Source organism: Cariama cristata, unplaced genomic scaffold, assembly GCF_000690535.1.
Source record: "Cariama cristata isolate BGI_N322 unplaced genomic scaffold, ASM69053v1 scaffold22264, whole genome shotgun sequence".
In the NCBI taxonomy this organism is placed as follows: Eukaryota; Metazoa; Chordata; class Aves; order Cariamiformes; family Cariamidae; genus Cariama; species Cariama cristata.
In genome coordinates, this window is record NW_009613768.1 from 7,767 (window position 1) to 20,518 (window position 12,752).

Here is a 12,752-nt window from a genome sequence, read left to right on the forward strand (position 1 = left end):
ATTTGGTGTAGGAAAACTGAAGTAGTTATCCAGTTTATTATGGTTCAATAATTATCTATTTATGACTTTGAATGACATTTTAGCAAACACATAAAACTTACAGTAAACAGTAGTAAGATGCTGTCTCAAATGGACAAAAAGACAATGTTATTTTTAACAGAGAAATACTGATAAAGATGAAACAAAGAATACCAGGGAATGATCTGTAATGATTTCATAATTCCTGATGAATAAGTGATATAATACATAGTATATTTAAGTGCTACATTAGCAAAGTAGCCACATCTCTTCACATACTGCTTAAGAAGAAAGAAACCTATCTCATGTGTATAAAAATACCTGGAGCGAGTGATATCCCAGATTAGCCAATCACTTCCAGCAACTGCTCCAATTTTAAGAGTATTTTTTAAACACCAGTCTGCTGACATCAGCGGTGTTTGTTCACACTCTAGGGAGAGAATGGCCTGCTGTGTAATTAGATCATAGAATCGTATTGTTCCATTCTTCTCTGCTACCATCAGCTGTTAAGAGAAATTAATAGAATGTTGTAAACTTAGCATGTAATGAATCTTAATATCTTTTCTACTCTATAGCAAACCTAGCATGCTTTCAAGCAAATATTAATAATATTAAAATAGGTACAATTTTTCACTTTGCACTAGAAAACATTCTCTTGAACACTCTTCCACCAATAAATAAAAAGCACTTTAATCTATACTACTGTCACATTGTTATACATAATGATTACATTATTTTATCTATATATATCTTCAGATATCTATGTATATAATTTTGGTGCTTAGAAGCACAAGTTCTTAACCACCAATACACTGTGCTTTTAGAATTGTAAAGCAAAAAGTTATTTTATTAAAAAGTTCCTGTTCTGAGTACAAAGAACTGACTGACAGACATAGTGCTGTATGAGGAAACAACAGTATTAATCAGTGTAACTGTAAAATCTGGATTCAATCTTACAGATTTTATATAAGATCTCTTACTTCATCCTATAACAGTGTGCAACAGATTTCATCTAAACTTTTTCCATTAAAGTAATATATTCAAGCAGTTTATTAATTATTGTAGAAAGAGCTTCCTGATTAAATGACAAAAGAGATTATCTCCATGAGGAGACAATGGTTCTCAGGTAGTCACGAACAATAACTAAGGAAGGCAAAGAAGCATTAAAAACAATATTCCAATAACATCCAAATTTGTTTGGAAGAAGAGAGCTGTCACCAAAACATGCTCTTCTGCAAACTAAGTGCAGCAAGCACTTTGACCTGCAGTAAGCTTTTCAGCAACCATCAAGTCTGTCAAGTTTTACTAGCTTCTTGAAGGGGTTTTTCTTTAAGAAAAAAAATTCCTGTCCCTACTCTTTGATAAGGGTCAAAGAAAAGACAAGCAATATATAAGATTGGTGTAATATTGCAGTATTTTGCAGCAAATCTAGTAATTTTGTTGCACTAACAAATGTGCCCAGTAGCAAACAGTAGCAAACACGTTCAATTGTGATACCACCTGAATCAACAGTTTTCCTAGTAAGGACCAGATACTGATATTGGTGGAAAGTGTGATGAGAATAGAGATCTTTCTTCCCTATTGCTCTGTAAATATTTTGATACCTTATTTGACTGCTTTTCTCTGTTTTAAGCGTGTGTTTTGGTGGTAATCTGAACAAATATTTGTAGCTGCTTAATGCAGTTATTGATTGGTACAACAGGAATAATTAATCCAAGATTGCAAGGACCAGACCATTAATGAAGCTGAATATTTTGGTATATATCAGCTGATTAATCCTCGCTGGTACAATAAACAGATAAGTATAAAATCACAGTTTATGGATTTGTTTTGATTTTTCAGCACATATTTCATATATTCCAAGCAAGAACAACAACAAAAAAAACCCCTTGCTAACTTCAAACAGATACTTTTCAAAACTTGGCGTGCTTTATAAGAGTCTGCTATTGGTGAACCCTGTTACCATAACTGAGAAGAACCTGAACTTTTCTCTGGTAACTGTAAGTTAATATGCAATCAGCAGAAGTGTTATCAACAACAATTGATGTATGTAACCAAGAAGGAATATTTCTGATGGGAGGAGTGAAGAACTGAGGGTAAAGTGACAATAGGAATGAGAATTCATTTACAGTGACTTCACAGCAGATCCAACCAACATCCAATTACAATGTGCACTAGCTCCCCAAACTTCAATCTTACTACAGCATCAAAGATTCAGAGTTTAGATAAGTCCACCCTCCTGATTTTTCAAAGGTCATGAGAGTGAAGAGCTGGAAAACACAACCTTGAAAGCCTCCTCAGGATGCCAGCAAACACTCATTCCAGGAGAACGTAAAACAAAATGGGCCTTCTCATTTCCTTCCAAATCCCAGACCCTAAAGCAAAAAACCCAAGAAAACCCAAAGTATTAAACTATTTGTTGCCATTTAACTCCAAATACATTAACTTTCAGTGCCTCAATACATTCACAAAGGAAGTAACCAAATGAAATATTGTTTGTGCTTTATCACTTCAAGAAGTCGGTAAAAGCGGTCAGTGCTGAAGATAATGTATTTTAGCGCTGATGAACTAGGCAGAGCCTCTGTTTAAAAGGGCAATATCCAAATAATTTGACAAGTTTAGCTGTCTAGACATGAAATCTGGATGATATGCTCCCACTTTATTCATAGGTCAACACTGCAGCCTTTATACTATACCATAAATAGCACTGAGACAATGACACGAAGGTCAGTGTTGGTCTAGTTGATACAAGCAACCTAGGGTGAAGTACCAAGCAACTAAAATCATCCACGTTACCATGTAAAGGATAAGACCATGCACTAAAGTATTTTGCTTGTCTAATATATGATTTTTCCATTTTTTCCTGGTAATACAAGGTTGAGTAATGGAAATATAAGAAACTAAAAATGAAGCTAAGGCAAACAAAAGGATCTACAGCAGAGGCAACACTAGCCCAGAAAGGGTCTTGGCAAGTTTTCAACAAATAAATCACACACGCCAGTTTAATCTTTTCTTTTAGAAGCACCTACAGCACATATCAAGCAGTTAAACAAAAAATTCATAAAATCAACAACATTTGGTCAATATGGATTGACAGAGAAGTGTATGCTGAAACACCAAAACTAGGTTAGGTGCTGAGTGCGTTTTCTTTGGATGCCTTCAATATGAGTGCTAATGAGCCATGAAGCTACTTCATTTATAAACTGCAACGAAACCAAAACTGAGACTATTTTACCTCACAGTCACTGCTCATCTGCCTCTTTTCTTACAAATCAGTAGGTCAGTTGTAAGACAAAGACATTGCAGTTGTGAAAATCAGTCTCAACCACAAGGCTATGTACTATTTATATGCATTTGCATACCAAAACATACACATACATCCTTCCTCCCTGACACACAAAACCTTAGAAACAACTAGCTTTTTAAGTAGTGTTCTGTCCAGTCTTTTGAGTTAGAAGAGTAGCTATGTACTATTATTGTTTATTCTAGAGGATTTTTGCTGACTTCCTCCAGACATTTTCAGTTTATATCTCACCAGGGTGCCTAGAGCCTTATATTTAAGAGATTTCAAAAAACTCTTAAATAATACATCATAAGTCTAGACAAAATATATGGGAATAAAGTAAATATATTTAATGAACAATGTTGTTTTCTTAAGCCAAACCACAACAGATCAAATATTTGTTCTCCCTGTAGAAAACACAGGGTCTCTAATCTTGAAGAATCAGTGTCCTTATTAAAAAAAGTCAAAACAAAAACCTGACAACTGTTTAAAAAATGAAATATCTACTTGATTAGGTAATTTAGAAACATACAATACTTTCTTCTACTGCCAAAAATTTTGCCTTGTAGATTTGTCCAAGTCAAATCAACACTTTCCATGTGTATTTACTGTGCAGGGAGAAAATTATGATATAACAGAAGACGGTGAATCATTTTGGCCAAAGGAGCGTGCCATCCTGTTTCCTTCCCTGAAGTGAGTGAGGTTATTAGGTGTTGAGACAGAAATTTATGCTTTCTACATCCCTAACTTTGTTATTTATAAAATCCCAAACTTGTATCAGTTACTTTGTAAGAATGGTAAGATTGTTAGTAACAAACAGTATAGGAGGGTGGAAAAAAAGGATAAATGCCCCTCTTATATTTTCTTCTTTATTTATTGATAGTAAAGATGGTATCATTTAGTTAAAAAACCAAACAAACCAGGCAATACATATCAAAATAGATCCTTGTGCATCAAGTCCATTCTGGTATGGAAGTTTACAATTACATATGTGTTCAATTAACTCTTTTCAATATTTCTTTGTGACTAAACCAAGTAAAAGATGTGCAAAGATCAAAAATCTAGCCAAACTGAATTTCAGTTACTCAGTTACTCAGTAATCGTAACCAAATCAGCTACAGATGCAAAAAAACCCTCTAGTTTTGTCCACATTCCTACCATGTAAATCAATCCAAAAAGACTGAGCATTTTGTCTCCCATTCAAAGCCGTTGAAACTTTACTAATATTAATGTGATTTTATACCAAAGCAAACTAGTGTCTACTTTTCTCCAAACATCCTTACTTTTTGTAACCCGGCAATGTGTCACCCTCTTACTTCTCCTCCTCCCCCCACCAACCATTGTTGTATAGACTTGCTACTGGGCTTGTGGTATTTTTTTTTTTATATTTTAAAAAAGCTTCCACAATCAATTTAAAGACGAAAAGTTTGAATAACCACAGTTGAAATAAGGGCCAAAGTCTGAATAATGGAAAACCTCAACAATAATACATAATCTGCTCAGTAAATTCATTATTTTTTAAGTAACTAAGGACTGAGAAATTATATACTGCAGTGCTCACAAAATTTAAACTAACACAAAACACAGATAGCTACAAAGCCATTTAAGAAAATTCTTGAGATATGAGTACATTTCTCTTGTCACTCACATCCTATAATTAAACAAACAAATGACAACTGCAGTTATCTCAAAGTGCAAAGATATTCAAACTACGTTGGAACAACTATATTGTATGTTGTATGCACAAATATGCATAATGACATGCTGCATATGTGCAGTAATTTTATCACACAATGGACTTTTATTAAAGTTGGCAAAGTATTCATTAGAACATCTGAAAACCTGTCTTGTGGCAATAGAGATTATCCTTATTTTATATTCTAACTTCCTCAATTCTGAATAACTCTAACTAGAGAGCAAAACCAAATCCTAACTGAATAAAAAATCATCATTTGCATTAGTAAAAGAACAAAACTATATTGCAACCTTCAGGCATTTCTCAAATCCCCAGAAGACAGAAGTAAAAAAGAGAATTCTTTCAACATAAGATTTCCAACAATTTTAGCGAGTAGGGTGGGAGCTAGAACAAACTTTGAGACCCGATACTATTCCCAGCCACAAAGCATGATCAACTATACTTGAACCATAACTCAGAGATTACTGTCTGACCTACTCTTAAAAATGCCCAACACGTTGTTTTGTTTTTTTTTTTTAATAATATCTAACGTAAATATTGTTTGCTGATGTTTCTTTGTATCTCCATCAGACATATTCCATGTGTGAGGAAAATTCTATCACCCCTGAAAAGCCTAAAGGACTATGGAGAAGGGCAAGATTTCCATTATCAAGATCTTACAACAAAGGTAAAGTGTGAAGTTCCTCATTGACACAAGGAGAGGATGATCTCAGAAAAGGAAAACGGAAGTGCAGAGATTAATTAATGCTGTGGAGAATATAACCAACACTGGCCTTGTCTAGGTTTTCTGCCAACTCCATACAGAGGTGGTTATCAAAGATCTGAAGAGGATACTAGACAGGGCTCAAAAGAACAGATGGCTGAACTGGAACTGCAGAAATACCCTCTAGCTGTTCAGAAGGAGAAAGGTGTAATATTCAAGATAATTTCTAGTAATTCATTTTATTTTCCTGACAAAATAAAGAATTTAAGTTTTTACAAATCAGGTAATGCACTGCCCAATTAACAGTTCACCACTGCAGAATCTGTAGCAGAATTAGGTAGCAGAGCTCCCTATTCAGCACACTGTGAAACAAGCCACAAAAGTGATTGCATGGGGAGAAAGGGGAAATTCATCTGTGCTGCTAGCACTAGTCTACCAGGCACAGCCATCTTAAACTAGTCTCCTGACTCCGCATAAAGGCTCCTAAATTTATGCCTGTAGAGCATTTTCTTTTTTTTGATCCATGAAATAAAAGCCTTTTCATAGAGCAAATGTGCAAATACTCTTTCAGAAAGTTGACCCAGGTTCACCATTTTCTTTTGGTGGCCAAAGGAAATGACAATGTTACTAAAAGAACAGTAATGAGAATATTTCAGATTTTAGCATTAAAATCCATGTTATCTCTAGCTTCTTGTAATACCTACTTGGATATGCAAGCATTGATCTGTTTTTCACTGCTAACTGTGGGATGTAATGCTGATTATCCCCTGCAATGTTGGTAGAAGTGGGAGAGACAGAGGAACTGCATACGTACTCGCTCAAGCGTCTCAACTGACTGTTCTCCGCTAATACACATTTCAGATCATGCACACTCAGAAATAAGTCCAAGAAATACACGCTACTACTACTGAAATACCCTTAAAGTTATCTAAAGCAAAGCCAGAGACTAAGCAGTATTTTTGTAAAAATGTGAAGCTTCAGTTTTATCCTTTCAAACAAAGAAAAATTAGCTGTTAGAGAGTTACCAGCTTATTGTTTCCAATGTAGATGTAGAACTAAATGCTTCTGTGGTATGACTGTTACTGAGAAACTCAACTACAATTCTGCCAATGACTTTCTAAAATACAAGGTAACTGCTAAACAAATCTAATGCAATAATTTCTATTTAAAACAATATACTGGCTAGACTACCTTCTAGGACTGTGTGACCCCGTAACGTAAGTCATAATGCATCACACAGGAAACAGCTACCATTTCATCCACATATTTTGAAGACTTCCTAACTAAAGGCTTATTAATCTACACTCTAAGCCCAGACTGAAATAACGTTCTAAACATTTGATTCAGAAAGTGTTTTGTTTTTTTTTAAGCTGACTGGATACTGTAACAGGAGACCAGTTAATACTCACATAGTGATTGTGAAGTACAACAGAAGTTATTGGTTAATACTTGCACCATGGCTGTAAAGTTAAGAGAAATTGTGTAAGACTACATTTGGGAGACACACAGGGAGGCATACAAAAAGTGTGCAAAGTCGAAGACTAGGTCCTTAAAAATAATCCAGGAGTCTCCTTTATTTTTATCAACTATAATGTGTAACTAGCTTGATAACTAATCAGCATACCTCAGAAAGGATAAATATTTTGGTATGATATTTCTTATATGAAGAAACACTGGGGAATTCTGTCACATAAACAGATGAAGATAGAACAACATGAAATAAGGTACCTTTTTTTCATTTTGGCAAAAATCCATAATTGAGTGCACTAGGAATGGGAAGATACAAACAACATATAATTTTGGAGGCAGGAATAAGCGAGAATGGCAACTTTTCAATATAGTCAAAGACTAAAATATTTATTGAATTAACAAGGTAAGATTCAAGTGCAACAAGCACTGGCAACATATTAAAGAACACAAGACAAAAAAACCAAACAAACAAGAGTTACCATTGGCTTTCCTTCATATTGCCTAGCGAAAGACCTACACAAAATGATGAGACATAAGAGTACCATGTAAACAAATACTCTACAGATTAAAAAACTCTAAAAGCAGACCAAACACTATGATAAATTTTAAGTCTGTAGTTAATTTAGTTTCCAGTAATACCAAACCTTTCCCCTGAATCTCTGTCCAGGGAGCAAAACTAACCTGATGGACTAGCATTTGTGGTAAGTGCAACAGAGAAGGCTGAACTTGACAGTGACTGATAAATAAATTCACAAAGTCCTTCTCTATGAAGCAACATGAGCCATGGCATAAGTAACTGAAGAGAACTCAGAAAGCAATCAAAGAGCAAGTACATTCACAGATAAAGTGGAAGATAAGTCAACTGTATATTCTCTTCTATTAGACATGCACAAAGAGAGGAAGATGATGCAGTTTAAGGAATAATTTTTTTTAAAAAAAGAAAAAAAAGAGACAGAGAGGGAGGCAGAGAGAGGGATGGATGAGTCCTTTTCAGCTTTTTAAAATACAAGCCAATCCACCACTTGATCACCATAAGAAATTGCCATGCTGCCATTATTAAGGTCTGACCCTGTCAGTAACCTTTCAGTTCAAGATGAGGATGGAGTATGACATGGTTATCAGAGTGAATTAACCTTTTAACAGTCAGAGGTTAATTTTAGCATGCATATGAGACTAGTGGGTTTTACCAGGATGGTATTTTGTATAAAATAATTCAAGAAACATCTGATAGTGTCAAAAACTCCCAACAGTACAGTGATGTCTGTTAAGCTCGTGCTGTTTTCCAAACTTTTCCTACGTTCTTTTGCAGAGGCTTCATTAAGTATCAGAATAAAATTATTTGTACATCTGAATCCCTGCAGCCTCCTATATTGTGTTCTAAATCATAATGAAAAAGCCAGTAATAATTTTTTTTTTTTTTTAAAAGTGGCGCACAGGGAGTTGCACACACAGTTCTCATTCACAAAGTGGGAAGCACGCATTCCTATGCTTAATGCAAATGTTCAAAGAAGTGTATAATGCTTTACAACTTTAAATAATTAAATGAAATATTCCTTAAAGCTATCATAAAAGGCTTTTTCTTATTCACTAAACATTCTCTCATGATACCCAGAAATGGACAAGCAAATTACTTTACACATAAATATTATATAGAATTTTGGAACTGAGATATGAAAAGTAGATCATGAAGAAAAAAAAAAAGATTTGAAGCAAAACAATTGGATTAAATCCAAGAGGTAATTTACTTTTCTGCCATGACAAAGTTTGGCTTCAGCAGAAATGTATAAATACCCTAAATTTGATCTTTTTAATGTATATGTAAAATATTTACTTTTATTTATTTTTACTTCAATTACACTAAATATGTTAACACATATGACTTTTATTAATAAAACTGAGTCAAATTTTTGTTTAATATAACAGTAGTTATTTTAGCTGTTTCCTCTGCTAGTCTTTTACCATTTTCTTTAGAATTCTGCAATCAAACTTTAAAAATAATTTTATTTTCTTTTTCTATTTTTTTTAAAAATCCATAAAGCAATTTTGAAATGTGTAAAAAAGTGAAATACAGCAAAATTTGAAAATTACAATATCCTGCCAAAGATATAAATTAACTATATGCTTATGAACAGCTTCATCCATCTTGGAACATAGTCATCCTTGGGACAAAATGAAGGAAGTAATATATGATATTTAGGATCCAGGATTTGAATTTTTCAATCAACTTTGCAGATGTAATTATAAGCTACAGGAATTTTGATCTCCAATACAAATACCGTTGTGAGTAACTGCAACATGGCAGGTTTTAAGAGTCTTCCAAAGGTGTCTTCTTTCAGAAAAGCAATTCTTTTAAAGGTTATATAGTTTCGAGATTCTCAATGCAGGGAAATACAAGATTATTAAACTGTACAGCATATTTACATACTAACACCTCTTCACTTGTCTGTGAATGCACATAACACTTTTTATTCACAACTACATAACATAGATGGCTACTGCAAGTATTTTTATGCAAGAGTATTTTTAGTTCAGTTCTTCACTGGGAAAAAGTCTTGTGTTGCGAGACAAACAAGGCCAACAAAGACTATGTACAAGAAACAAGAAGAATTCCTGAATGACATAGCAGCAATTTCAAGGTAAGAACATTGAACAGAAGCAGTATCTGACTTACACTGTCTTCAACCAAAATGACTGAATGCAGCTCTGAGATGTCACTGTTGCAGCAGCTTGTGGCAAGATTGTTTAGTGAAAACTGAAAATCTGAGTTCCTTAGAGATCTCTGCTATACTTGCTACTGAGTGAAAACCAGGGAAGATCTAAACATGTTTGTATATATTCAGTACATACTGAGAGATTGCATTAAGATTTTATTAAGACTTGAAAGTCGAACTCTAACAGAGCAATACCCAAACACTCAAAACTTCATATTCTTGTACTAATTGTTCTAGAACCTTATTCCAAAGGTATTAACAGATGACGTATCCTGAGAACAATTTCAGGATAGAAACTCAGTGCAGACAGAAGAATTATATTCCTCCTCTTACATTACTGCTGAAGCAAATTACACTGTAAGTAAGGAATGATTTTGGTAAGTCTCAAGGAATGCATTTTCCATTAGTTTTGAAAGTGTAACCTTTAAATTCAATAAAAAAAAAATCTTCATGCTCCACATGCACGAATGGAAAAAATAAGAACTCAAGTAGCCAAAAAAAATCCTACTTATTTCCCATGGCTTTTAACCAAAGACTTTATGGTTTACTGCATAAAATGTCTTTCAGAGTTAGTAAGTTGAAATCTTGATAGTATACATTAATTATATCATTTTTATTTCCTCTTAATTTAGTATCAGTTAGACTACAGGTTTTAAAACAGTTCTCCTTCATCCCAGGAACACCTAGCATTTCATAAAATAAACAAAAAAAGGCCACACATTCAAACAGCACTTTGCTGATTAAGCCCAATATTAGTTTAGATTTAATGAAGAAATCAAGGATAGGAAATAAATCAGAACAAGCTATAAGTCATACATTTCTATTATTCATTCCTAATGATTTTGTTGGGAATATGGACAGGGCGTCTATGGAAAATCTGGCTACTAGTCAAAGTAGCATTGCTGAGTTCCCTAGGGGTATTAAAATCACAGGCCTTTTAGATTCTCTGTTTATGTAGGACAGAGTAGCTCAACTAAAGCTACTAGACTGATTTATACCAATTGATGATCTACCCTTTACAAAATCTTATACAGAGAGTAATCATTTTAAGAGCTATTCTCTTCTCTCTTAGCAGGCAGAAGATGGCTTACGTGAAAAATTACTTTTTTTCCCCTCTGAGTACTATCGGGTTGTTTATATAGGAATTGATACAGTGGTAAGTTCAAAAAGCAAATATGTAATTCATATAATCAGAGAAAAAAATAAAACAGTTCCTTAATTGAGACAAGTTTTGAATTATCACAGCTATTACAAAGAAAAGTCAAAGATGATGGTTTCTCAAGTCTCTTGCTGCTAATGCAATGATTTGCAAAGCTTGCATAGCTGCACTCCTGATCTCTCCGACTGTGAGCTGCATTGGAGAGCTAAGAATAGCAGCTTTATAGATTCATGTGCACTACTAGAAGAGGAGGTTGGGGACCTTTTGACAAGGAAAAATGCCTGTGCTACAAAACCTTAACCAGCATTTTTCAAAGTATTTAACCATGTTTCCCTTTTACTTCCAGTTACAAATAATTAAATACATGGGTTTGAAGCAGCTATAAACATGGTATTAGTATGGTACTGTCCTTAACACTATGTAATCCTACCTCCTAGTAAGGCTAATAAATTTGGGTAAGTGGACAAATTTACATACACATACTGGTTTTAAACTTGACTCATCTGATGACAGAATGGATAGAGAGGGCCTGTACAGTTCAGTGCTGCGCTATGCATGTTTTCTCTCTCCTATTCTCATGCCTTTTATTCCTGCCCCAGCAGGGGAAATTATAGTGTACATAATTCCAAGACAGAACAGTTTTCTTCATGTTGTATCTAGTTAGTTCAAAACATTGCTTTGAAAAAAGACAACCCACGAGTCACAACAAAAAGCCAGTCCACAACCCAGTTAACAAGACTAGTCCACTTCTTGTCTTGTTAGTGGACTCGTCTTGTTAGTGGACTATGAAGGCCAGCATATAAAGCAGACACACACAAAAAGCTAAACACTACTATTTCAGTAATGTTTTGAACAAAATGCATACCTGCAGGTGTGATCATCACTTACACTTGCAACTTCTTGACCTTCTTTGGGAGCAAACACCAGATCATTAATGTAATCTGAGTGGCCATCAAATGTCTGTCAAGCAGAAAAATTAAATACTTTTACCTTAGGGCTGACCCACTACAGGAAAGATATATGGGCGTTGAGACAAAGCTATCATTTTACATGGAAGGCAAAAAAAGTATCAGTAACTGGAGTTCTTTAAAATACCTACTTCATGTGTAGATTCATACTGTAGGTGATAACACCCCTCAGTATTCCTTGTAGTTACCACAGAGGTCAGCTTGATGCTCTTTCTTGACAGAGTCCAGTGAATTGCACCAGAACTTTTTATCCTCCTTTCAACCACTGAATTTTGAAGGTAGAAGATAATAAATCTCAGAAAGAAAGAGGAGAATGAGCAGGAAGTGAATATATGTGTGATCTACATATCTTAAAGAACTCCGATTACTGGTAACTCACTCATCTTTGAATAGTAGTTTTTCTAGCAGTTCCTGCAAGCAGCAAGAGAGTTTCTTCCTGGAGGAGCAATAAACCAGCCACTTGTCCAGTATATGCCCTTTTCCAAGCAGTCAGCACACAAATTGCCTAAGAGGATATGTCCACTAAAGATGACAGACCAAAAGGCTACTTTTAGAAAAAACAGTGAAAAAACTCCCAGTGAAAGAAGATGAAACAGAAGACAATGCACACTGAACACTTTAAGAAAACCCAAAATGAGGAACAGTACAAGCAAAACCAAGCAAGCCATATAACACCTTAGCAATTAAGCATAATTTCTACTAATCTTTTGAGAAGAACAGACACATTGCTTTGTGCTCTCTGCT

General features: G+C 34.5%; 1 protein-coding gene across 1 annotated transcript in view; it reads right to left on the minus strand.

The window, feature by feature from the left end:
• NUP37 (nucleoporin 37kDa) overlaps positions 1-12,000 on the minus strand; it is a gene marked incomplete at its 5' end in the record, with an annotated part of 13,791 nt that extends 1,791 nt beyond the window's left edge. The window contains 3 exons of the mRNA XM_009699159.1: positions 340-521; positions 2,303-2,393; positions 11,906-12,000. Of these exons, the coding sequence (XP_009697461.1) occupies positions 340-521; positions 2,303-2,393; positions 11,906-12,000 (368 nt within the window). The remainder of the gene's footprint in view (positions 1-339; positions 522-2,302; positions 2,394-11,905) is intronic.
• Positions 12,001-12,752: the final 752 nt, after the last annotated feature.